This window comes from Micromys minutus (genome assembly GCF_963924665.1).
Source record: "Micromys minutus genome assembly, chromosome: 29".
NCBI lineage: Eukaryota > Metazoa > Chordata > Mammalia > Rodentia > Muridae > Micromys > Micromys minutus.
Genome location: NC_137964.1, coordinates 26,480,292 through 26,506,733, shown reverse-complemented (window position 1 = coordinate 26,506,733; position 26,442 = coordinate 26,480,292). Strand labels below are relative to the sequence as shown.

General features: G+C 52.2%; 1 protein-coding gene across 1 annotated transcript; it reads right to left on the bottom strand.

The window, feature by feature from the left end:
* Window positions 1–89: 89 nt before the first annotated feature.
* Window positions 90–19,863, bottom strand: SH2B3 (SH2B adaptor protein 3). Its single transcript, XM_080940406.1, is given in 8 exon segments — window positions 90–2,843; window positions 2,936–3,107; window positions 3,185–3,477; window positions 3,480–3,577; window positions 3,659–3,750; window positions 3,826–3,927; window positions 12,948–13,619; window positions 19,770–19,863. Coding segments are annotated over 7 exon segments (1,725 nt in total). The 5' UTR covers window positions 13,593–13,619; window positions 19,770–19,863; the 3' UTR covers window positions 90–2,520.
* Window positions 19,864–26,442: the final 6,579 nt, after the last annotated feature.

The window sequence follows — 26,442 nt, the reverse complement described above, 5'->3', positions numbered from 1 at the left end:
GCTCAAGGTATCTAGAAAGTCAAGATTGAGACTCCCTCTCCCTCTGTGGATTAACAGTTGGCTTCAGCAGAAGGCTGGCTGGCCAGAGGTGGGCAGCGTTCAAAAGTCCACATCTGCAAGCAGGTGCAGACTCTGTAAGCTTGCTTTTCCTTTTCTACAGAACCAAACATGGTTGATCTGAGTTATCCCAGATTGGGCCAGAGTTACCAGCAGGGGGCAGAAGATACTTCTTTCAAAAGGAAACAAAAGAAATCTGACCAGGCCCAGGGTGTGTCCGTAGTGGCTAAGTACAGACTGCTAGTGCTGCCAGGTGGGAGATCGAAGAATGAGGTGGGGCTGCCAGACAAGTGGGAGTGGTGTGTGTGTGTGAATGCAGAGATCATGGCTGTAGTTCTGAAAACCTTTTTAATTCACATACAGCAATTTTTACATTGTAGGAAAATTTGCATTATTCAAGAATAAGTTACTCATACAGTACATAAAACAAAGATTTGCCAAATACTTTCTGCTATAATGATAGAAGATAAGTCCCCTGATTCTGTGGACACAATGCTGTTTATCCCAGCCACATGCTGGCTATTAGATGTCATTAGGAGTCAGTGGGTGACAGTTTATAACTTGTGTTTGCACCAAGATAACATTTAAACAAGGGAAGAGGTGAAGCCTTCTTAATTTAGGTTAAGAAATTTAGGTAAAAATAGTGTTGTCTAGCCCAAGATTGTAATGATCACTATTCCTTTTTCCTACACCATCCAGAAATGATCAAAGGCAGAAGATTATACAGAAAGCCATATGGATTGCTGGTAAAGTAAGGCAGGTTAGTTAACCTAACTCTTTGGTGCTGGTGACTGTTAGTTCTCAGGAGAAGCAATCAAGGGTGCAGGTACTGTTGGGCTACACTTGGTCTCTGGAGGGCCGATGGCTACTTCCTGCCTAGTGTGGCAGACAGTAAAAAGACTGCTGGGGGTGGGAATGGTCCTGGTGTTGACACACTGGTGAGGGCATCTGGTCTGGGGGCCTCTTACACCCACATGTCCTGTCCCCTTCAGCCAACTGGACCTACTGTAGCAGAAAGAAAAGGTGCTGGCTTAGTGTTGTCACTGTCCCAGAGTTTTTCTGATATCTTGGACATTTTCTGAAAGGCAGCTGTCCAGTGGGTGAATCCCAGCACTATGGGGCCGAGATGTTGGCTTACAGCATCTCACAAGTCTCTCCTCTGGAGGCCCAGGAGAAATGAGTGCCCCAAGTGTTTAGTTGGTTTAGCTTCTGGCCAGGTGCTGGGGCACAGCTGTCCAACCATCCTATGTAGATTAGAGACGAATCCCTGGTTGAATATTGCTTCTATCTTTGGTTCATCCCTTCTGTACAATGAAGGAAGCTAGTTCTCTTAAAGATGGAACACAGTTTGCACCTATGCTGGACCTGCCTTGGTCTATGCACAATGGTGGGTGTTGAGGGTGAGGTGCAGCTCTTCCCTCACCAAAGCCCACACGCTTAACAGTTACCAGATGAGGAGGTCAGTACTGTTGGCTTCGGGACGGCAGCATGTATGCCTCTAAATGTCTAGGAATTGTGATTTCCTAAAGGCACTGCTGTAAGCACTGTGTGCCCATGAACAGCCCTGTGTCTAGATGGAAAGATTGTATGGATAGGAACATATTCTCCCACCAGTGACCCTGCTGCCCTCTGAGAGGAGTTTCTTAGATGCTTGGGGGGGTGCATAAATTTGGGTTCACTGAACAAGCCTAAGAGCCCTTCCATTTATGTTGTCTTACCCTATCTGTCTTTGTTTCTAATGCATAAGGCACTGGGGTGGACATTGGAATGTCCCTTGCCACCCTCCTTTCTCTGCAAGCTTCCTGGATTTCCCTGAAAGGGTGACATGCTTCATTTTCTATATGAGGGAGGACAGTGGCTACCCTATAGCAGGCAACTGTCCTGAGGGTGAGCAGACAAGGACACTATGCTAGCTTAGCTCAGGGTAAGTGAAGCAGGGGTACTTAGCTGCCCCCAACTTTAGAGTGGCAGGGGTCCTAGCAGGGCAGTGCAGTGAATCCTTTAAAAAATTACTCTGAGGTAAAAACTGTTTAAATCATTTTTGATCTTAAGCTTGTCCCTCTGGCAGAGCTTCGGTCCTAAAACTAAGAGTAGAAGCAGGACTATGAAGCATCCATCGCCTGTGGCATGGAACGTGGACTTGCTACAGGAAGGACATCACGTGAGAATCCAGGGACTGTTAGTGTTTTGTGCTTCCCGATGACCCTACCTGGTAAGAAGTCTGTCATCAGCTCTGTCAGTTTCCACCGCCAGCTCTGGGCCTGCAGCCCCACCTCCTCTGGGTCGAGGACTAGGCCTAGGGTACCAGCTAGTGGCACCTGTGCACAAGAACTTTATCTGTAAACAGTGGGAAAAGGCCAGGGGCTAGTTGTGGCTGACAGGGCGCCTGTGACAGCCTTGTGTGTGTTGGAAGCAGGGCACATCTGAGCTGCAGTTCTCTGATGGGGTGGAAAATGGTTACATTCACAAGTTTGCATCTCGGCACAGCTGTGAGAGAGGGGTGTACTGGTTGTCAATGGCCCGAAGGTGGCTCCGTGACGAGGAGTCCATTTCATAGTCCGAGTCCCGGGAACTGCTCACAGACTCCAGCTCCAGCTGCCGCAGACTGTTGGCCAGTTCCTCAGGAGAAGGCACCAGGTGGAAGATCTGCTCAGGGGGTGTCACTTGGCCAGGGAGAGCCTCTGCACCATGGCTGGGGGGACAGCCAGCAGAGCTGAGGTGGGGATGACCCAGTTCCGAGTCCCAGTGAGGAAGGGAAAAAGGGAAGAGGACAGTGTTGGAGGAACCTGGAAAGAGGACATGGATGAGTCTTAAAACTGAAGGTGCACCAGCTTTGTGCTGTGACACCACCCCTTGACAACAACTTTGGGGTTCCTACCTGGTGCCTGAGAGACGACTACCACATAGCCAGAGAGTCGAACGTCACAGGCTGCTCCACATTCAAGTGGGATGGGGGAGCGCTGGAAGTGGCGGAGCATGTCTACCACCGAGGGGAAGTGCAGGTGTTGTACCCGGCACTGTCCGCGCTCTGTGAGCACCAGGCGGAGGTGCTATAGAGAGGGGTAGAGATCAGCCTGCTGCCCAGGCTGCATTTGCCCCACCCTGGTCCACCAGTTTCTTCCCCTACCTTGGCTCTGCCCTGTAAGTTGAATGTGAGTACGTATTCCCCTCTCCGGGACTCACTCTGCCGAACCAGGAACACACCGTGGGCATCAGGGCCCTGCAACTGAACCAGCTGTGCAGCCCTCACCCTGGAGATAGGGCCATGGAACCAAGGGTAGCAGGACAGGAAGTGATCTGTTTTCTGGCAGGCTGGGTCCAGCATCACCCCAGGTGAAGCACCTGGCGGAAATCGATGGTGGTGGTGACCCGCAGAGGGGGCCACACATCCAAGGACACCCAGAGACCAAGGATCTGGCACATACCTTGGTCCAGGGAGTCAGTGCTTCCCCTTGGGGATCTAGCTGGGCCAGGCTCTGCCACTAAGGAAAGAGGTAACGCTGTGTCCAGGTGCTCCAACCTGTAGGGGAAGAGGCTGGGTGAGAAGGGGGCCAGCAGGGATTATCAACTAGAACCAAGGATGGGTAAAGGCAATCCTCACCCTAGGCCTGTGCTTGCTCTGAGCTCTGCCAGCCATGAGTTTAGCTGCTGTTCATCTCCCACCTCAAAGATGATGTCTGTCTGGTCCTGCACCTGCAGAAAGGAGGCATGCAGCTCTGCGACTGAGGAGAAATCTGTCTCCCAAGGAGCCACAGCCCTGGCACTCACCTTCAACACAAAGGTGTAGAGGTTGTCAGGCATCTCCAGGCGTGTACATGGTCGGACCTCCCGAATGCTGGAACAGGCCTCTTGGAGCTTGGGCTTTGAGCTCTAGGAGAGCAAGAGGGTCATTCAAGGCACACACACACACACACACACACACACACACCCAGCCTTTCAGGTTGTTTGAGAAGCACATTGGAACAGTTCTCAGCAAGCTGCAAGATACCACGACTTGGAGATACCCCCTTTTTGGGTTTGGCGAGGCCCACAAATGCCAGTTCTCCGGGTCAGAGTTCTAGGAGGGAAGCTACCCTTTCCCTGCCCTCTGGTCCTTTATTTCCTCTTGTGATAAGATTTTTTTGCTGGCTGAGAGGGCTGAGGACCAGCTTCAGCAGAGGCTGAAGAAGAAGGAAGAGCCAGAAAAATAGGAAAGATAAAGGGCTTGACAGGCTTTTCCCTCCTCCCTCCATGGCTTTTGTCCCAGGTTAGGTGACTACTACCAGGTGTTCCAGCCAAGTGTATCAGAGCCCAGCTTTTAACTGTCTGCTTTTCGCAGAGTCCACTCCCACACCATCAGCTTTGGCCAACTGCCTGTTAATAGGAGTGAAAGGGGACCTGCTGGAGATTGGCCAAGTGGGTAAGACATGACTCCTACTCTTGTCCACAACTGCTGTGTGCTGGCCAGAGTCCAGAATCTTCCCAACTCCCTGTGCAAGCCTTAAAAGGATCAGAGTGTCCTGAGGTGCCTGACCCTTCAGTAGGCTGGGTGCCTAAGCACTGGCCTGTGATCCATCTGGTTGGACTTGTAAGGGAATGAAGGTTGTAGGTTATAGTATATCCAGAACCTAAGTACACTTGGAGGCCTCAGATTCTTATCAACAAGCTTCCCGGGTCGAGCCTACCACTAAGTAGCTTCCCCAGATCCGGCTTGGGGTGGCTGGGGACTGCAGTGTCCAGGCCATTTGTGGTTCCTCGGTGTAAGCAGAGGGGCACCAACTACCACGTCTATATCCTCCACTTCAGACCAAGTCAGAATATCTTGGCTTTGCCCCGCCATCTCTGGTGTGTTGGGTACAGTTCTGCCCTTCTTTTACAGCCCCTTCTCTAGACTTGGACAGATGATGTGAAATTAGAGGCCTGAGATGTTTCTGGGGTAGGGTGGTGGTCAGTCCTGTGTGAGCTCTGACACTGTGGTTGCCTTCACCTATAGCCCCAGCACAGTGATACATAGGAAGAAGCCAGAGATCAGGAGTCCTGCCATCAGCCACTGCACCTCCAGTCTGCTGGAAAATGGGGGTGACACTAGAACCATGCTGCTTCTTGGGTCCTTGTGCTGATTTCTAGTCATTCTTAAAAGTTACATGGTTTCATGTGTCAAGGGAAAGAAAAGACCTGCCTTGGCACCCAGAAGTATCTTTAACAGCCTGCTGAAGATATTTCATCAGGGTACCTTCATCTTTATGGGTTCTGAAGGCACCTGGCCCAGGGAAGCCACACTCACCAAAGACAGAACCTGTGGCTGCCTTGAAATCCTCAGCAGATAGCCATGGCCCAGCAGGCCACAAGCTTCCACTGAACTACACACTGTGTGGAAGCCTGAGGGGCCAGGACTATGCCTAGTGAATCTCACCTAGGCTGAAGCAGCTTCCATTCTGGAGCCCAGTGCCTCTACTGTCATCACCCTGTGACCCGAGGACAAGAAATAGGGCCTACGGATCTAGGAAGAGTGATTGGAGGTCTTAGGGTAACTAAGTCCTGGCATGTGTGAATGGATAATATGAAGCCTTTTCTAGAACAAAAACACAGATACCCTGCTTTGTTCCTAAATAGATTTCAGTCAGATTATGGGGTTACACAAACATTTGAGAACTAAGCAGACCAGAAGTCAATCTGAAGATAAGTCTGGCAGCAGACTGCTGAGGCCGTGCTTCTTCCTGACTGTTCTTTCCCACCATGGACTTTATCCCCATCTTGGGCTATTAGAGTCAAGTAAGGAAGTCTACAAATTCCAGACTTAGGTGCCTGCCTGCCAGGTCAAAGGCCCCCTTGGGAAACTTCTGCTGGGATACAGCATGAGCCGTAACTGCATGCTCCAGAGCAGCCACAGAGGCAGTGGTCTACACAGCAGTCAGGAGCTATAGCTAGAAGGACAGCCTCAGCACTGGAGCACAGGCTGCCCCAAAGAATGCTTCTAAGACTTGATGGGGTTTGTAGGCTAATCAAAGTTGTTAAGAAGTTACAGGAAAGATATTGCATAACTGAGATATTGCATAATTGACAGAGCAAGTAGGACCAAGGAGCAGAAAAGTTCCAGTTCTAGAGCAAACCTTGACATCATTTAAGGCTCATTGTGGTTGGGGGTGGGGAGGTAAAAAGAGCCCCAAGTATCCCTTGGGCAAACTGTTACCAGTATAGGAAATCAATAGGCATCCTTCACATGCATAAGGGAGCCCTAGAACACTGCCTGTCAGGGCAAGATACATGTTGGGGTCCTCAGAGGAAACCTTTATGGGGTGAGAATCGAGGCTGGAGCAGAAGTGACACGGTTGAGCCCTGGAGGCAGCACTGATGACGTTCCATCAGCTGTCGCAGAGATTTAAAAAGCCTCATGTCAGGAGGCTCAGATTAGAGAGAAAAGCTGCTTGCCTCAGGACAGGACCAGGACCCATGCATGGCATGAGGCAAATCAGCAAGACGGACAACAGATGGAGCTTGGTTTGGTAGAACACACTGCCTCACAAGCATCAGCACTACACCCCAGCACTACAAAAAACAGATAATGGCACAAGATTCCAGTAGGATCAGTTCAGGTCATCTTTACTACATCATAAACTCAAGGTACAGAGAAACAAGTCATTGCCTTCTGAGACCATGTACAGAAGTAGCTGGAGGTGTGGCTCAGTGACAGACTCCTTTCCTTGCCCAGCATGCATCATAAGGCCATTGAAATGACCTAGAAACAATGGGAACAGAAACCAACCGCCCACATGGAACGACTGTTGAGAGGTGGGCTCTGGAGTGCGATCTAAAGTTAGCTATGCGATGGTGCAAATATGCTAGGCCAGTTATTGCTAAAGCAAATGTTATGGTGTAGGAGGAACAGCAGCTGAGTATGTGGCATGTACCTTTTAATCCTAGCGCCCAGGAGGCAAAGGCAAGTGGATCTGTGTTTGAGGCCAGCCTGGTTTACAAAGTTGAGTTCTAGGACAATCAGGCCTACACAGAAAAACCTTGCTTAAAAAAAATTAAAATGCCACTCATACTCCTATCCAAAAAGAATTGGTCTGGAGAATACATACTGTGAAACAGTGTTACAAGATAGTGACATCCTGCACCAGCATTATCCGCTGAGCAAAGAGACACCCTTAGCCAGCCACAAAACCAAGCTCAGGCCCCAAAAGCTCAAGCAATATGAAGATAGAAAGTGACAAGTCACATGGACATCTGTGTGTACTTTTGTGGGAATATCACTGTGTTGTAAATGTTTAGATTGAACAACCTATTAGATACATTGTACAGATGTTAAAAGCATTATTCACTATAATCCCAAGTGGAAACAACCTGATTTCCACTTAGTCATAAATTAGGAGAGAAAATAATCATGAGTCCATAAAAGGGATCATTATCTGGCCATTAAAATAAACAAGATAATGAACGTGATATAATACAAAGGCCATGTCCAGCCTGAGTCCTTTTGAAACCAGCTAATGTCCTAGGAGAGGGTTGTGATGGCTCCGCAGCTCTGGACTAGTGAACTATGGTAGTGAAATCATCTTCCAGTGGACCTTAGACCCAGGGATTGGGGAGAGGAGCCCAGCCCAATGCTGATGGGAGGAGACTGATGGAATGAATGCTCAGTGCTAATTAACTACACTAGGGAGACAGCCCAAGTATCTGAACTGGGTACAGGTGATGCAGGGTCAGAACACACCTGTCCACTACATTGACACTTTGTGACACATTGTTCTCTGCAGCCAGGGACAGGTAAGTGTTGGAGAGTCCATCTGGTTTTGGTCACTTTAGATAATTGTTATCAGTTTCCTAGGTGGTGGCAGCATTCTGAGGCCATTTGGCCCCTTTCAAAAAGCTGCCTAGGAACAAGAATTTTCCTCTACCTGTGTTGGGGCCAGTCAGGTGGCTAGTCTCCCCCAGGAGGGACCAAAGGAGAGATGGGAGGGAGGACTAGAAGCCCACAGGACTATGTTAGACCCTTCCAAGCTCTTAGTTTTCTTTTCTACTCACAAAGCAGAGGGCAGGGGATTTCCCCAGTGTGGCCATGGAGCTACTAACGAGAAGGCACCTGGGAGACACAGTCCTGGGGGCTGGAGCCTTCCATGCAGGCTCATTTTTGCTCCTCAAGACGGGCAAACTTTCTACCATAATGAGAAACTGAACACAAACCAAAATGTAAGTTCAGACATGCCTACCACACTGCCCTTAGCCATGATCCCAACATTGAACCTACAGCCTTGACTCCATGATGGTGGCAGCAATGAAGGAGCAGTATCCAGGGCAGAGGCTGGAGGCTGTGGGCAGAGTGGGGATTAACTGACCTCCCTAAATCCAGGCATGTTCTGCAATTACAGAATGAGTCACCAGCTGCCTGCAATGTCCACACAGCTTGAGCTGTGACCACCAGTTTTCAGCAGAACACATTAGGGAGCAGGAATGGCTGTGTATGTAACAAGCCCATTGAGAACCCTGACACTTTGTTTTCTCTCTTCCCCTTCCAGTCTCATAAGCACAGAGCAAATTGTTCACAGTTCAGAAAGGCATAAGGCATCTGCCCAAGGTGGATGGGCCTATCAAGAACTGTGATAATCTGAGAGTGGCTTCGGCAGGCAAGGCTTGCTTTGCAAACTGGGGATTCAAACAAACCAACCCTCATGTCCCCTGCCCTTGTGCTCATATAAGACCCCATTTCTGCCTCCTTGGACCAATCTTCTCATCTGAGAGTTGACTTAATGATAGGCTCCTCAGAAGTATTGTGGGAAGACTCCATGGCTGAATCAACTACAGTCACAGGGAAATCGATGCAGTAAAAGGATAGACACTACACCACCGACTGAAAGTCGAAAGGCCCAAAGCCTGCTTGAGGGTCATGGCTGAGTGGGGCTATGGGACCACAGAGCCTGGAAGCAGGCTTCCTGCCTCCCCGCCACCTCCTCCCTGGCTCAGAGGAAACCAGCAGGCGGGCAGTGGCCAGCCCTTTCTTTCTGCTTCCTCTTTCCCACACATTGCAGTAGAAAGCCAGGTCCCTGCATTCCCCAGGCTCCTTAGACTCCTAGCCTCCCTGTCCTTGTGCCCTGTCCATCACCACACAGCTGCTTCTGCAACACCTCTCAGGTCACAGAGCCACACTAGGATGGCCTGCTCCTGGTTCCCTTCCTACTGCACTCTATACCCCAACCACCAGCTCCGAGACCTTTCTCCCTAAGCAGCAGCTACTACAAGGTCTGGTTCAGGCATACTCCAGAGTCACTCCTGTTCCTGACACCACAGAAAGCCACAAAGAGTGGTGGCACTAGGCTTTCAGGATCACCAAAGGGAGATTAAGCTGGCCTGACCTGCTGCTCCAAGGGGCTAGGAGAGGCACCAGGCCTGAAAAACACTCCTGCCAACTGGGCAAACCAGTAGGAACCAGCAACCCAAAGCCTCTAGTCCCCTGGGAGGTGCAGAGGCTAAGGCTTCCACATAGCACCTCAGTGGTCTTCAGCTGGAGCATACATTGAAGCAAGGCTGTCTTCAGCCCCATCATCTACAACATCCCTGTGGTCATTGCCCTGGGAGAGAACTGCCAGAAGCCTCTCCTCACTAGTGATGTCCGCTAGTCTCTACTTGACCACACAGGTAAGACTAGGTGCTGGTATCCTCCTGTGTGCCAGTCTCAAGGCATTTTATTATTATCTTTTTTTTTTTTTTTTTTTTGAGATGGACTTATTTTGTATCCTAGGCTAAACTTAGACATACACTCCTCCTGCCTCAGCTTACAGGGTGCTGGGATAATTGGGGACGGGGGAGATCCATCATACCTAGCCTTACATGTTTTTGCTTTTGAGGTAGCAACTCATGTAGCCCAGGCTGGTCCCAATTTTGATATATAACTAAGACTAACCTTGAACTGATGTTGTCATTGCCCAGCTGTGGGGATTACAGGCTGGGCCACCATACAGTTTAGACCTCAGGATTTTTTTCTCTCCTGAGTCTGAATAAGAATAAAGGTGTCCACTTGTCCCTGTGTGCACGTTTGGAACACGGTGTTAAGTCCTCAGGGTAGCCTTCACCCAACCCAGGCAGCTTCCATGGCTCTCCCTTCAAATATGTGCCACAACTCCTACCTTGGGGCCTTTGGCCTGCTGTCCCCTGCTGTCAGTCAATGAGTTCCCCCTTCAGTCCCACAAGTGATCAAGTGTGGTGGCACATGCCTATAACCCCAGCACTCAGGGGCTAGAGCAGGAAGATCACCTTCAGTTGAAGGCCAACCTGAGCTACATAGTGATCTCCAGATCCACCAAGGCTACTGAGTAAGACCCTGTATAGGGGAGCAGGCAGAAAAGACAGACAATGAAACGGTGGTGGTTTAGACGGTTGCTGTTGCCACAGTCTGTAGCACTGGCCAACAAGACAGGTGGTGTCCAGAAGCAGACACACACTCCCTGCCTAAAGGGACAGACAGTCTCTCCAGCAAGCAGCCAAGTACAGTGGCCTTGCCTCATTCCCACAGATCAACTCGCCCATAGCATGGCAGGTACAAGAAAGATCCAGAAGAAAAGACACAGTGCCCACAGAGCCTTGGGTGGGACAGTATTTCTTAGGATACAGAAAGCATTGAGATGGGGAGCTTGTACAGTATGGTGATACCCATCTACACACCCAGCACTCAGGATGCTGAGGCAAGAGATTCAAGAATTGAAGGCCAACCTCTGCTACATAGGGAGATGCTTTCTCAACAAAATTAATAAGGGCTGTTCAGATGGCATGGCAGGTATCGGAGTTGCATTCCTTAAGATCCAGGTGGTAGAAGAAGAGAACTGACTTCTACAAGTTTCCCTCTGAGCTTGGCACATCTCTCACCCCTGCTAAAATTACAGCAAGTGAATCACCATAAAAGGTAGGAACCTGAGTTGCTAAGAAAGCAGTCCACATTGTGTGTTGTAACATCTGCAATACAGGAATGCCCACCACACACAAGCTATGGCAAGTCCTTAGAAAAGGCAGCAGAGGGACTAAAGAGATGGCCCAGCTGGTAAAGCATGACCTAAAACATGAGGACCCCAAAGAATTCAAGATAGCAGCTGGACACAGCCCAGCATTGCAAAGAGACACAGACCCTCTGGAGTGTACTTAGACAGGTGGGCTAGTTGAATTGATGCACTCCAGGTTCAGAGATCTTGTCTTAAGAAATAAGGTATAGAACAAAAGAGGAACCCCATCCCCAAGAGGTTATCTCCTGGCCTCCACACATATCACATACATACATACACTCATACATGCAACCCCAAACATAGAAACACCAAGGGAAGGACAGGGCCGGGTAGGGTAGAAATACAACAGGCTCTTCACGAACGAATAAATCAGAGGTGGCAAGAAAACAGGAGGCACTAAGCTCCTGAGACACAAGCAATGCCCACTGAAACTAGCCAGGGGCAAGAGCGGGTAAGGCTGTGGAAGCAGGGATCTCTCTAGCACCACCACTAAAGACACCAGCTGGCACAGCCACTTGGGAAAAGTCATAGTGTCACCAGGAAAGTCACTTCCAGGAATATACCCAAGAGGAACGAAAGCATGAGCGCTGCAAACCTATGTGTGAATGTCACTGTGACATTACTCAGAAAAGCCCCCAAAAAGCCAAGTACAGGAGTATATGATTATGGTGCCAGCACTTGAGAGGCTGATGCAAGAGGACCTAAGCAAAACCCTACCCATGGGGGAGAAGCACACTGAAGTGGAAACCACCAAACCACTCAGCAACGGGTATCAGTAAAACAGAGTGGGCTAGTGCTGGCACTGAAAAGCACACAAAACAAAATTAACTTAAAACACTGGAGAGAGCTCTAGGTCATTAAGAGCATCTGCTGCCCTTGCAGAGAACCTGAGTTTGATTCCCATCACCCACACCAGGTGGTTGTGAGCCACCTGTAACTCCAACTCCAGGATATTGAACCTTTGACCTCTGAGCTGCACTCATATGCTCACATATGTGCATACATAACAAACACGAAAATAAATGAACAGGGACTGAGGATGTAAATTAGTAAATATAGTCCTGCTGACCATGCAGAACGCTTCAGGTCCAATACCTAACACCACAAAAGTTGGCCTGGTGGGACATGCTTATAATTCCAGTAACCAGAAGGTAGAGACATGTTCAAACCTTAAGGTCATTCTCTACATAGCTAGTTCAAGAGCAGGCTAGGCAAGACGCTATCTCAAAAACAAAACCATAAATCCAAACTGGAGCGAGAAGGCAAAGAGTGGGGAAATGTGTATACTTCTGGGTCATTTGGAGGTTCACACTGAAACTCAAGAGTACCACCATTTATTTAGCAGTCGTTAGCAGGGAAGACATCTTACAAGACCCTTTGCACCTTTCTGCTGCAATAGTGCCAACTGCATGCTCTGGTGGCTTGCTCCTTCCACAGCTCCCAACCCCCTAATGTGCTTAGCACACAGTAGGTAATTATCTGTCCCGTGATCATTGCTCAGCATATGCATGAACATTATCAGCAGTGGCTGGGCTCACATCATTGTTTCCCCTACAGCCAGGCTGTTACACAGAATGGGACCTCAGGGAGCAAAGGCAGGCACCCAGGCTTCACAAACAGAGGGATGGATGCCTGCTGCAGGCTGAAGCACTGAGACCTAAGGCTCACCTGCCAGCAGAGTAACTGAAGCCAGGGCAACCTGCCAGAAAGAAATAAAAGCAGAGCGGGCACACCAGGGGTGCCGCTCAGCCCTTGGGGACTTCCTGAAAGCTCTGATGTCAGCGTTAGGTATATCTGGACTTTCAAAGACTCTGAACCAACAAGTTCCAGCCCATCAACAGCATGAACAAAGGGAACTCTCCGGGATCGCAGGGTACCTATCAAGCTGTGGACACGCTGTAGCACTCTCTTCCGTGTGCTCACCTTGGGTGGATCGAAGAGTTGCAGAAGGTGGCCATGGCCTGCACCTGGAGACCGAAGCACCAGGCGACCCCGCTGCCAGTGCACGCCGCTGTCCATTGCCGCCTCGTCCGCCAGGCTGTAGCGCAAAACCACCTCCTTAAGCACCTCGGCGGGCGGCTCTCGCAGGCTCCAAGGTAGCAACTTACGGGCCGGGCCCGGCTTGGGGGGGGCAGCGGTGTCAGTGTCACTGGTGTCGTTGGTAGTCCCCGGCAGCTCCCCAGCCGAGCGGCGGCGGAAGAGCTGGCGCAGGCCGCGGCGCAGATGCTGCAGGGCGCAGGCGGGACGAGGGCCCAGGTCCTCAGAGCTACGTGCCTTTGGCAGTGCGGGGCGGGGTGGAGTAGCACGGTAGTCGTGACCCGGCGGCCCTGCGAGGCCCTCGCGTACCTCCCGGCAGAAGTGGCGCTGGAAGAGCTCGGCGAACTGCAGCGACACCAGGTCCGCGCGCGGCGGCTGTGGGTGCGCACGCGCAAACAGCCAGTACTGGCGGGCCAGCTCCCGCGCCGCCGCTGCTGCGTGCCGCTCGCAGAAGTCGCTCCAGCCGCGCGGGGATGCTGGCGAGGCGGGTGCCGAGGACGTGCGGGACGGCTGCACGGTGGGCTCGTTCATGGTGGAGAGCGAGGCGGGGCGGCCGGGCTGTAAGACAAGTCAGAAGGCAATGAGCCCAGGGAACGTTCCCGCCCCCGCGACCACCCCGGGAACACCCCGCACGTGGAAGCCAGCGGGCCTGCAGCTCCCACGCGGTGGATACAGTGGGTAGGCAAGATCTACCAGGGAGGTGCTGCCTCCTCCAGTGGGGTTCAGAGAACTCAGCACCACTCAGAGTCATGCTTGGGGTTTTCCAGGATTTTCCATCTAGTATTTTCAGGCCTCAGTTGACCACATGAAGTGAAATTTCAGATGAAGGGAACTTCCTAGTAGGAAACAGGCTACTCACAGCACACCCAAGTAAAAACTGACGGGATAGCCAGGGCTGCTTTGTAAAGACTAAAACACAGGCTCTCCACTGCCCATGCTTGGTGCTCTAAAGTACAGCTTCTTCTGTGGGGGACAGTCTGACTAAGAGGAATTTTAGACTCACTTTCCACAATTGCTCATAGGCCCAGAGAGCTGGCCACTGCTCCCACTGTTGGTGACAGCTGGATCAGCAGGTAGAGCTGGGGAGGCCAGGACCCTGGTCTGTCCTGTAGCAGGAGTCAAGGGGTAATCTTGGAAGCTCCAAGCTCAAACCCACTGTCCACCCTGTAGGACCTACTTACTCAGCACACAAACCAAGGCTCACATCTTTTTCCAGCTAGTTTCTACAGATATGGAGAACACATTTGTTACTGGAACATGTAATGATGAACAAGAAAGGTCTGGAGGGCAGACCCATCCTGAAATGGAAGACTGAGGGCAGATTTGGGGTGCTGGGGAGTAACTGAGACACATGTGTATTACTCATCTCTAGATAGTATGCTCAGAAACATGGACTTTGAAGCCAGGTCCAAGTTCCAGGCTCTCTCTCACTAGTTAAGTGATCTTGAGTGACCTCATATGGTTCTCCACCTCAGTTTCTATGTCAGAGTGCTACAAAGACTCAATTACCAATGGCTTAAAATCTGGGAAAGTTTGCTGTGACTGGCTGCTGTCCTCATTTAGTAAATGTTGTTACAAGTGTGGGGACAGCCCACTAAAATGAAAATCAGCCTGTGATGAGGAGACTCAGGGATGTAGGCATCTCTAAACTTGATGGAGAACTCGCAGACACTGGTTTAAAACAGCCAAGATGTTGGTAGATTGACTCTGCACTGTCTGTGCTGTCTGGCCAAGATCAGCACTGAGCAAGCTGTGTACAAGACCCACCTCTACCTACTCCCTCAGGCACTGAAGTGGGCCCAGGGTATACAAGAGTGAACAAGTAAGACACTTCAGATCTTAGCTGTGTGGTGGCTGTGCCTGTAATCTCAGTACTGGAAAGATCAAGAGTTCAAGAACATACTTGGCTACAGAGAATTCAAGGCCACCCTGGGCTTTGTGAGACCTGTCAAAACAGAAACAAACAAGTCTTGCCCCCCAACCCTGAGCTCACCTGTAGCCACCTCAATTTCCCACCCATTAAATATTTATCAGGAGTCCTTGCAAGAGGCTGGAAGGGGACATCTGGGTCCAGAGCTGGGACTCTTTCTCCTGCCCCTACCTGACAAGTCACTTCCCTCTGTGGCCTGTGCTCTGCAAGACCCAAACAGACACAGGTGGCCAGCACCTGACAGGACACCTCAACTCCAATGCAATGGCCTGTCAGCTCACTGGGAGGCACTCTGCACTCTGTCAGTACCTTGCATACCACGCCACAAAACCATAAAGTCCTTAGCACATAGTAGGTCCTTTGCACATAGCAGCAAAAGCCAGGAGTCAGAAAGAAATGGGCTAAATCTAACCAAGCCCACCTCATTCTGCCCGCCTCCCCACGGGGAGCTCCTACTCCCTGGGAGAGTCCCAGCCTTGGTCAGTGCCATATCCCTATACACCAGGCCTTGACACTGGAGAGTCAGACGCAGCCTTTATAGCCTGGATGACCCACAAGCTAAGTGCACACATAGCTCTAGCTCCATCTGCAGACTGCAAGGGCCACTGGGCTGTGTTCCTACATCATACTCCCTAGTCCTTTCTGCTTTCATCACCCCACAAGAGAAGCACAGATCCAGAATCTGTCCTCAGCACATGTGTCACAACTGTCCTGAGCAGTGGGGATTTGTTAGCATACCAGCTCTCCTGCCACAGGCTGTCCACCGCAAGGCCCAAGCCTCAGGAAGGACCCAATTCTGGGTCAGGCAGCATGGGAGGCATGGCTGTGGAACACAGGGCATCCCAGAGTGAGGTGGCTCCTGACTGGATGGACTGGGAGGTTGGCAACATAAGGATGGTCCCCCTCCAGTGACTGACACTTTCCATGTGCTAGGGGATGAAGCCCGGCTGCCGAGCTTGTGATAACCCTGAGACAGAGCAGAGAAGCTGTGAAAAGGAAGGAGCAAAGTTCAGCCCCAGGAGCTTCACATTCAGCTTGTGATGTGCTGTGTCAGCGTGACCACAAACACAGCTCTCCTCACCCACAGAGGATATAGTCTCATCTGCCCACCTGGATTTAGTCTCAGGGGCTTTTCCTGATCCACCCCCCCCCCAAGGACACAGAGTGACAAAAAAGAGCTGGACTCTGAGTAGCTTGTCCCCCCCCACCCCAAGTATACATGGCAAGCATGCAGAGCAGCTAGCTCCCTGTAGTCAGTAAGGTGGCAAGCATCCCCAACATTGCCCCATTCAGCCTGCCACAGGCAACCTAGACGGGCAGTGTTGGTCCCTGGGAGCCACAGCCTGGCTGGTGTTCCTGCCCAAGCCCAACCATCCCAAAAACATAGAGGGCCTATCCAGTAGTCAAGAATGGGAGGGTGCCAGGGGACTGGGGGATCTGTGATCACCCCAGTCCACAACAGCAGAGATAGCTCAGCACCCTCTCAGCTGGGCTGCCACTCCCATCACATAGGTACAGAGGAAGTCAGGCCAGGGAGGACTGTGAGAATGCGAGTTGGAGAGACACAGACAGAAACAGACAGAAAGACAGACAGATCTACCTGCAGGCCTGGGAGGGCTATTCAGTGTGTGTGTGTGTGTGTGTGTGTGTGTGTGTGTGTGTACCCAGGAGTTGTGCCTGCCCCACCCATTATTCTGGGACAAGAAAACCCATACCACCCTCTAAAGGTTGTCTCCTCCAAGGAGACCTTCAAATTGACTCTATACTGCAGAACTGAAAAGACCCAGTGCACATCCCTCACATTCTAGCCCACAGGGAGCCGGTGCAAGGGAATCAGCTTGGCTCTAGAAAACTAAGGCTAGACCACCTGGCAGCCAATAAGGCTCATCCCGGGATCACCAGGCTGGCCCAGTCTGACAGAATAGGCAGTATGGGTGGGCTTCCTCTGCCCTACCTTCCAGGTGCACATCCCCCCACCCAACTCCCCCACACAACTTGACATTCCAGACAAGCCATCATTCCAAGTAGGCTCCAGGAGGTGGGGTGAGCACTGACCCCAAAATTGGAGAATCCTACTAATACCAGGTAGAGATTCCTTTACCAGCCTCAGGGTTGGCAGTGACAGAAGTGATGGCAGATGGACCTCACTGCCAGGGAAAGCCTCACAAACTCCTGAACTGCCTGGGGCCTGGGAAGGAACACTGGCCCTATGTGCCCCTCCCTGCTAGATGAGTCCTTGGGACTCTCCGGAGATGCCACCAGTGTGGGTCTGAAAGACAAGTCTACCTCCTGCATCAAGAGGCTACATTGAGCCCCTACTCTCCTCTGGCCCCACCCCCAAGTCAGCTGCTGTGAGTCAGCCCCACAAGCAGGGCACAGACTTCCTCCTCCAGGCCTCCCTGGAGACCAAGCTGCACCCCCCCAGCAGCTGGGGGGGGCACATCCGGACAGGCCCCAAGGGGCTCCAGGACTGGCTCACAAGGAAGCCAGGGGGCTGGCCCCCCTGCCGACCCTTGACAGGGTTGTGTGGGAGGAAAAATCTTTCAGCCATCTGCTCAGCCGCTGGGTTTCCGGCTGGCCAGGGCGGGGCAGGCCATAGGGTCCCTTAGGGACTTGTCTCTTGTCCCGAAGGGTACAGGGCTGAAGAACTCAGTGGGGGGGGGGTTGTCAATGAGATCCCCAGATCACTGATCAAGAGACACTGGTTGTCCAAATCATGGTGCCCAAACAGGTGATGTCTAACAGTGCCCAAGGACATGCAGCCAGGCCTGAGATATACCCAGTCCCTGTGGGACCTCAAGCCCCCGGAAGCTGGGGTGCAGGGCTCCTGGGTCCAAGTAGGCATGACTCAGCCAGTGACCCCCACTGAGTCATTTCCCCTAAGCAGCCCGCCAGCCTCAGTTTCCTTGGTGAGGGTGGGTGGCCAGCCCAGAATGGCCTGGCAGGATCGAGCAGCCCCTCCAGACACTCCAGATGGAAGCTGCTTCCTGCCTTGCCCTCCCTTGCCCAACCAGAGATGCTCAACACCCAGGGAGGCTGGGGACCGTTTTCCCAGGAAACCTGGTAATTAAAGCTCATGGATTAATAGCAAAGCAATAGCTTGACTTTATTGAGCACAAACATGCCAACACTGCATGCCTCTCTCAGAACAACTGCCCTTCAGCACCACTTCAGATTTCTAAGAACACTTGTAGCTCACAGATAGTAAAACCCAAGTCAAGACCACAGAGTCAGGCCAGTTATAGTAAACCTACTTCAAATGCCTACTCCTTGCTGGGCTCCTACATGACACACAACCCCCCTAGAGGGGCACAAGACTTGGCTGACACTGGGCAGGTCCCAAGATGTCCGGTAACTTGTCCAGGGCCTCACCCTGGAAGCTAGCATAGTCTGGATTGAGTGCAGCTCCAGGGAGATTGGGGACTTGGTAGAAAAGACTTCTCATTGCAATACGCTCTGTTCCATCTCTGTGTGCCAGCGGTTAAAACCCTTCCCACTCTTGATGACTTCATCACCTCGGAGAAGTGCCCACCCAAAGAGTCACAGCAATGGGACATTCAGAAGCTGACTAACCTCAAAAAGTGGGCTGGACTCCCAAAGACCTGCTCTGCAAAGGCTATACTATAGGCCCAGACAGTTAGATTCCCTGAGAGGTCACCAAAAGCCACCTTCTGTAGCTGAGGTTAGAGAGGGCACCCTGGGCCTGGCAGCCAGAAGGGACTCCCAAGTACCTCCAGCTCTCTCCCAGAAGAGAAAGACTGGAGAGTGGCCCAACTAGCTAGCCTGAGACACACAAGCTGACTACACAGCCTAGCTACTCAAAGGAAAGGATGTCATTTGTCTAACAACGTTCGGGAGGACCAAGCACTGAGTGCCATTTGGTGCCAGAGAGTCAGGAAGGAAGAGGAGCAGAAATGACCTCAACAAAACAGATAAGACCCTTGTCATGACTGCCTGCCCTCCTGATCAAGCCATCCTGTGCTCTGGTGGCCCTCACAAGTAGGTGTCAACTGAGGAAACCGAGATCAGGAAGGAGTTGTCATCTGACCCTGCCCAGGGTCCTTCAGAGTTCCCTGCCCACAGACTTGGGAAACCCCAGAGCAGCTGTGCTCAGGAGAGCTGAGGAAGGTCCCACAGCTAATAAAACAGGAGAGCTCGAAAACCAACAGCCTGTAATTGAGCCCTCGAAGCCAGGCACAGGTGTCTTCCACACAGGGTTCATTAAAACTACACCGCAAATCTCTTCTTACTCACTTTAACAGAGAGGAAACTGAGGTCGTGGCCCTCATCTTCGAAGCAGAGGAGGAAGAATACAAGTTCTGCCTCTAGGACCCTCTGTTTCCTCTTTTGCCACTGCCCAGTCCTTGAGATCCCCAAACCACAGCTGCTGCTGCTTCCCAGTTGACCGCCCATTAGGGGCCGCACAAGTTCCAGAATGTATTCACCCCTTGGCTCAGGGAGTTTTCTCCCAGAGGGGACCAAGGTTCAGAAAGTGTTCTAAGAGCAAAAAACTCTTACAACCTTAACTTCCCCAGAGGGCCCTGGCCTGTCATGGCCTGTCCCCCTCTTAACACCCCCACCCCCCATCTCTGCCTGCTTTCACCTTTAGGGCTCGGCATTCCATCCCTGCGGATCACCAGGACCCTGATGACACACGTGTGCACCCCCCAGCCCCCGGCAGGGAGGGGCCAAGCACGCTGTGTGCCGGGACCGCTCTCAGTTCCTCCCGCGGCACCCCGCCAGGCTCCTCTCCGGAGGCCCCAGGTGCAAGCACTGACCTCCGCGCCCACATCACTGCGGTCTGGGATTGGGGAAGAGAAACAGAATGAGGAAACGCCAGAAAACAGAAGCGGGACGCAGGCGGCCGCCCGGCCCAGTTCCTCCAACACGCTCGTCGGGTCGCGCTTACCGCGCAAGCTGCGGGTCGGGGCCCGGCCGGCCCATGGCGTCGCACGGCCTCTCGGCGCTCAGGCAGGAAACCCCAGCTCGGAAAACGGCCAGCGCCTCATTTCCGCCGCCAGCTCCTGACAGCAGCCGGGGGACGCGGCCCCGGGCCGCCCCCGGGACGCTGCTGCTGCCGCCGCTGTTGTGGACCCCGTGGCCCGCGACAGTCTGGACGGGAGAGCGGCCAGGCGGAGGCGACGGCCCGAGCCCATGCCGCCCCACGCCGTTATGTAAAGAGGAACCGGCCGCGAGCCGCGCGCAGCAGAGGAGGGTGGCCTGGGGGCGTGGCCATAACGAGCCACACCCCGTATTCCGCCTGCGGATGCCAGGGGCGGAGCCTAGCCAGGCCCCGCACTCCCCTCGTGCCTCCGCCTGCTGCACGCTGGGAGGTAAAATATTGACAAGCTCCGCCCCCAAAAGGCGCGCTCTACCCCCGAGAAGCGTCGCGCCCCCTAAAGAAGGGGAAAAAGAATCTCGAAGAGGCGGAGTGTACTCGGTCCCGCCCCTCTCGCACTGACCAATCACCGCATGCCTCAGTGGGGCGGGGTCCCTAGAAGAGGTGGGGCGGAGCTAGGAGCGCGATGGGCGTGGCCTCCCGGACCTTCGGGACCTCGTGGGGGCGCGCCCCTGCGGACTCCCTCCAGCCGGGCCTTATCTGAGCTCTCCCTGCCGGGTCTAGCAACTGCGACAGCGGCTTTCATCACCTCCCAGGGAAGGGGCCAGCCCCGCCCTGGCCCCCCTATCCGTGGCTCCACCGAGCCGTCCTGCCTCGGCGGCGCCATCCATTCGTGTTCTGCTCGCTCCCCTCCTAAGGTCCTCGTCGTCCGGGACCGGGCCCAGTAGGCTGTTCTCTACCTGGCCGCCCGGCTGCTCTCTAGCTTGATGAAACTCTCCAAGAGCTCCTCCGCATCCCAGGCAACCGATCCCTTTGAGCTTCCACGTCTGCCCGTCCCTTTAGCCGTTTACCTGTTCTTTATCGCCACATAGGCTAACAGTGGGGTGCCCCTGTTCTGAAGTGGAGTCACTGCAAGCCAGTCTTCCCCGCCGCTCTACGGAGGGAGGGGAAAGAGGAATGCCTGTCCCCTCCCCCTCCCCCAACAGGAAGCAGGCCGCCCACGCCCCCAGCTTGGAGGGGCCACTGCAAGCCTTCCCAGACGACAGGCTCCCACGAGCCTCTGGGCTCCCTGGAGCCACTGCCTTCTTCCCCTTGCTGCGTGGGACCAAATACTTGACCTCCTCCAACTCAGTTTTTTCATCTATGAAATGGAAATAACACGTGTCCCCAGCCCACTCAGGGACTGGAAGAAGTGAGTCGCTAACATTAGAGCAGTTAACCAACCGGGCTTCAGTCCCCCAGGCCTGCCGTTGGATACCTAGGAAGGGACTCCCCCGTAGGTGGGGATTTCCACTACAATCGGACGGCAGCGAGCAGGGGCCTGGTAGCAAAATGGCTTGGAAGAAGCGTCCCCACCTCCTTTAAAACGCGCGAAGGGGATGTCTACGACGTGATGGGCACTGTAAAAGACACAAGTTAGTGATTCCCTCGTGGGGGCGGCACTCTGGCTAGGAGACAGCATCGGTGACACAACTCCGTTGTGGAGTTGTCTTTGGGGACTGTTTTTGGGACACACAGAGAAATACTTGGGTAATAATTAAGCTGAGACCTCCCACATGATGAGAAGGAAAGGCATTCCCAGCCAAAGGAGCAGCAAATGCAAAGACCCTAAGGTGCCTTGTTAGAAAGTGGAAATGGCCCAACCTACAAAGAAGGAACATGATGGCCTAACACGTGCTTGGTCTTAGTCAGAGTCCGGATTGGTCCGTTGTTTGTTTGTTTAGGGGGGTAGGGTCCTATCTGAGGGCACTGGGGAGCCTTGAAGAATCGCGAGAAATAGAAGGCCCAGAGGAGCTCTGCTACAGAGCCTGGGGTAGGTGCTCCCATTCCGGGACGCAGCATCTAAGGAGGACTTCGGTGAAGTCTAGCCTGGTTGGCCCATAACACGCTCCTTACAGCGCCTGGGGCGACTGCCGGGTACCTGCAGCCCCGCTGTGGCCAGGAGGCGCGCGCGGAGCGTCAGGTATTGGCAGCCTTTGCCAAATGGTGGCTGTAATCTGCCAGCCGCAAGCACTTTCCCTCTCGTAGCCGACTGCAGCTCTGCTGAGTTAAATGGAGACTTGTGGTTCTTCCTCTTTTTAATCACAGGCCAGCCCTGCCTGCCAGATTTCTCCGAGGCCCAAACCCGTTTCCTTCCTCGCTCAGTTTCTTCTCGCCCGGCGGGGGCCCGCCCCAGTCCGGGTTCCCTGAGAACCCTGCAACGTCAGAGTCCTCTATTTGTGTTTTTCACTCCGAGGGCAAAGGACTCCAAGGCGGGACCCTGCGGTGACAGCGGAGACCCCAGGGTTCTGCTCCCCTGGGGATCTGGCTCCTCCACCCAGCAGGGATGGGGGGTGGGGGAGGACGCCAGTTCCCACGGCTGGCGGGGACTGCCGGAAGCAGTCTGTCCACTCCCAGGGGCCGGGTCACCCGCCCTTCCTTCCTGCAGAGGGCAGCGGCACAGGGTCCACCTGCAGGAACCCAGGTGCCCAGGTCAGAAGGACAACCAAACCTAATCTAGCAGGTTCTATAAATCAACAAGATCGGTGTCAAAATATCAGCCGGGTGCACTGAATGACCGGGCTGAGACACTTAGTGGCTGAGAACAGGAGGATCAGTTCAAGGCCACCTGATGAGTTGGAAACCTGCCTGGGCTACACGAGACGCTGTCTCAAATCACACCAACTGGACAATACTACTAACAGTTAACCAGAGCCGAGACTATTGCTAATAAGTCAATGATCCAAGCCATGCATGTGGTCAATATGAATAGCAACAAACATTAGCCAGATATGACTAGATTAGCCACGGCGGGAGAGGTAAAGTGCTTGGTGTGCAAGCCTGAGGACCCAGGCAAGACCACTGGGGCTTGAAGGTCAGCCAGTTTTTGTGGCCCCATCCTACTGGTTACTTCAGTGAGAGAGTCTGTCTCAAAAATATAAAAAAATAAAAAGGGAAAGCAAACAAAAACAAAATCCTCTGTGTGTGTGTGCGTGTGCGCGCGCGCCCAGTGTCTTTACTCACAGCATTCAGGTAGAGGCAGGTAGATCTCGGTGAATTTGAGGCCACCCTGGTCTATATAGAGTTCCAGGCTAGCCAGGGCAACAGAGTGAAAACCTGCCTCAAGAAAAAAGAAAAGATTTAAGAAACTACTGCTTGAAGTACACCATAGGTCACAAACCAAGAGCTTCTAACAACAAAAGAAAAGCAAAACAGAAAAACCCTCCTTTTACTTATTATTTTGAGGCAAGGTCTCATTGGTTTACCCAGGCTAGCCTTAAACTTAGCCAAGGGAGGCCTTCAACTCCTAGTCCTGAGTAGCTGAGGGAACAGCCTGTGCTGCCAGAGTTGACTTTGTTTCTGGGTTTTTGAGACAAGAGTTTTGCTCTGTGGCCTGGGTGGCCTCAGACTGGTGATCCCCCAGCCTCCGCCTCACTGGTGCTAAGTGTACACAGGTGTGAACCTCCAAACCCACCCTGTATGGAAAATTTTAATGTTAATTAAAATGTGCAGCTCAAGCTGGCACGGCGGTTCAATGACCTGTGTGATGACAGTACTCTGGAGGAAGAGGCAGGGGGATCACCCTGAGTTCTAGGCAAGCCAGAAGTACATAGTGAGACTCTGTACTTAAAATCCCAGCAGTGGGGAGGCAGGAACAGGAGGACCTCTTCAGTGTGGATGTTCCCACCAGCCCTGAGCAAACATGGGAGGAAGCCATCTTGGGGGGGGTAGCTGGGTCTTGTTAAGAGTACCCACCAAAGACAGCCCCAATGTCCCCCACTTTTGAGTTTTATGTCCTCAAACCCATGGCTGTCTTGCCTCAGCGGCACCCCAAATGTTGGGATTATATGTATGTGCCATCATGCCGGATTTCCAGCTGGAGAGGTGGCTCAGTGCTCAGGAGCACTGACTGCTCTTTCAGAGGTCCTGAGTTCAAATCCCAGCAACCACATGGTGGCTCACAACCATCTTTAATGGTATCCGAGGCTCTCTTCTGGTGTGTCTGAAGACAGTGACTGTGTACCCACATACATGAAATAAATCTTTTTTAAAAATTAATATTTATAGCCCGGAAATGGTGGTGCATTTAATCGCAGGAGGCAGAGACTGACAGATCTCTGAGTTCAAGGCCAGCCTGGTCCACAAAGTGAGTTCCAGAACAGCTGGGCTACATAGAGAAAACCTGTCTCAAGCAACAACAACAAAGGTATTTATAGAGAAGAAATTAAAAATTACATATTATGAAATTTTCAAAAAAAATGTAAAATGTTATGAAAATCTTTATGGGGACAGAGCTCAGTAGTTAAGAGCGCTGACTGCTCTCCCAGAGGTCCTGAGTTCAAATCCCAGCAACCACATGGTGGCTCATAATCATCTGTAATGGGATCCAATGCCCTCTTCTGTTGTATCTGAGTGTTACCTAGGGAACGACTGGGGAAGGGGGCAGTGTGTTACACAGCAATTGCTAACTAATACAGAGCTTAAGAATGTTCTATAATGGGGCTGAAGAGATGACTCAGCAGTTAAGAGCACTAACTGCTTTTCCAGAGGTGCTGAGTTCAAATCCCAACAACCACATGGTGGCTCACAACCATCTGTAATGGGATCTGATGCCCTCTTGTGGTGTGTCTGAAGACAGCTACAGTGTGCTTATATATAATAAATAAATCTTTTTTTTAAAATGTCCTATGGTGTTCCTCTAACCTGCTCTGGATATTGCATTCAGCGTTGGAATAGCTTCCATATGTCTGCTGAAGCCTCAGTACCAGGCACTAGGGACTTCTAAGCAGAGTTCCTGTGCGTCCGATCTGCTGAGCTAAGGGGGCTCCATCTATTCCCTCTGCTTCCTCTTTGGGGCTAGGGTTCCCTTTTCTGTGCTTCTGTCCCTTCCAAGTAAAATCTGCCACAAGTCCTTGCTCAATACGAGTATAGTCAGGTATTACACTCCGACTGTGTGCCCAGCCAAGGCCATGTCTGCCATGAGGCCTAGAGTCAAGACCACACAGATGCTGAGGGACTAAAGCGGTCACTTTGCCCAGGGCTCTCTATGGTACCAGACCCTGGAAATAAATTCAGCTATAGAATATTAATGATCTGTTTATGTTAGCTCTGAGACTGTAGCCTAGGCTATCCTAGAACTCCCTAAGTAGCTCAGACTGGCTCTGGACTTGCAGCCCTCTACCTGAGTGCTGGGTTTACAGGTGTGGGCCATCTCGCTTGGGTCCTGTGGAAATGACTTGGAGGGTTTTCCACAGGCTCATAACTTGCTTGACCAACCACCTTATGCAGGGTAAGGGGGCTGCTCTACAGCACTTGATGTAGGAGGAAACTGAGGCAGAGACACAGAGGCCCTGGCCAAGACCCGCAAGCCAACCGGAACTTGCACCCCACCCAGCTACCCTCGCCCCACCCCCGTGGGTCTTGATCTTGGCTTCAGCCCAGTCCGGGCCAGCACCTGGCCGCAGGGAAGTGCAGCCGCCCCCTCTTCCGCCAGCCCTGGGAATCTGGTTTCTGGGGAAGTGACTCAGTGCCCTGAGGCCCCTCGAGGCCCGTCCACTTCCAATCCCGGTAATTAAAGGCCCTAATTGCTCTGCAGCTCAGACTCGAGTCCTCTCCCAGACCAGCGCACGCTTCCTGGGCTGGAGCCTGACGACTGCAGCGGGCACGATGCTCGCGCGCCCTCTGCTGGTCATGGGTGGCTGCGCAGCTGCCACCTGCCGCCCTGAGACCCGGTCCGGTCGAGCTGCAGCGCCACCAAAGGTGGAAGGCCTGGGTTTTAAGAGGGTTCTCACCCTTAGAAGGAGCATAGATAGGCTTTCCACAGGCGCCCAGGAAGTCGCTGGAAGGTGTGCTTGTGGTACCCTGTGTGGTACGTGTGGAGAAGCATAAAAAATGAATTTTAATGTCTGGAATGTCAAAGAGATGCTCAGCATTCCCTCAGGCTCTGGGATCTCCAGACTATCTAACTGGAATAGTAATCAGACTGACTGTTCTCTTAGCAATTCCCAGTTCCTCTTTGGATCTCAGCTCTGTCCTGAAAATTCAGACTCTGTTACCATCCTTGGATGCTGGTGCTTACTTAAGACTGATTTCCAGCTAGTTAAATTTTTCTTTTTGAGATGGAATCTTGCTATGTAGGCCAGTCTGGACTCGACATCTCTGTTTTCAGCCTCCTGATTGTTGGAATTATAGGTTTTAGATACCACCCCTAGCTCTGATTTTCGAATTTCTCTCTACATAATTCTTAGTCATTATGAAGGTAAGCTTAAACAATTATTCTATTGGAACATGAAGATACTTTAGAATTGTACTCTGAAGATTACTATCCTAAATGGGTTAGTGCTTGATTAATGACATTTTGTTTTTGAGTCAGAGTCTCACTACGTAGCTTTGGCTATCCTAGAACCCCTTAT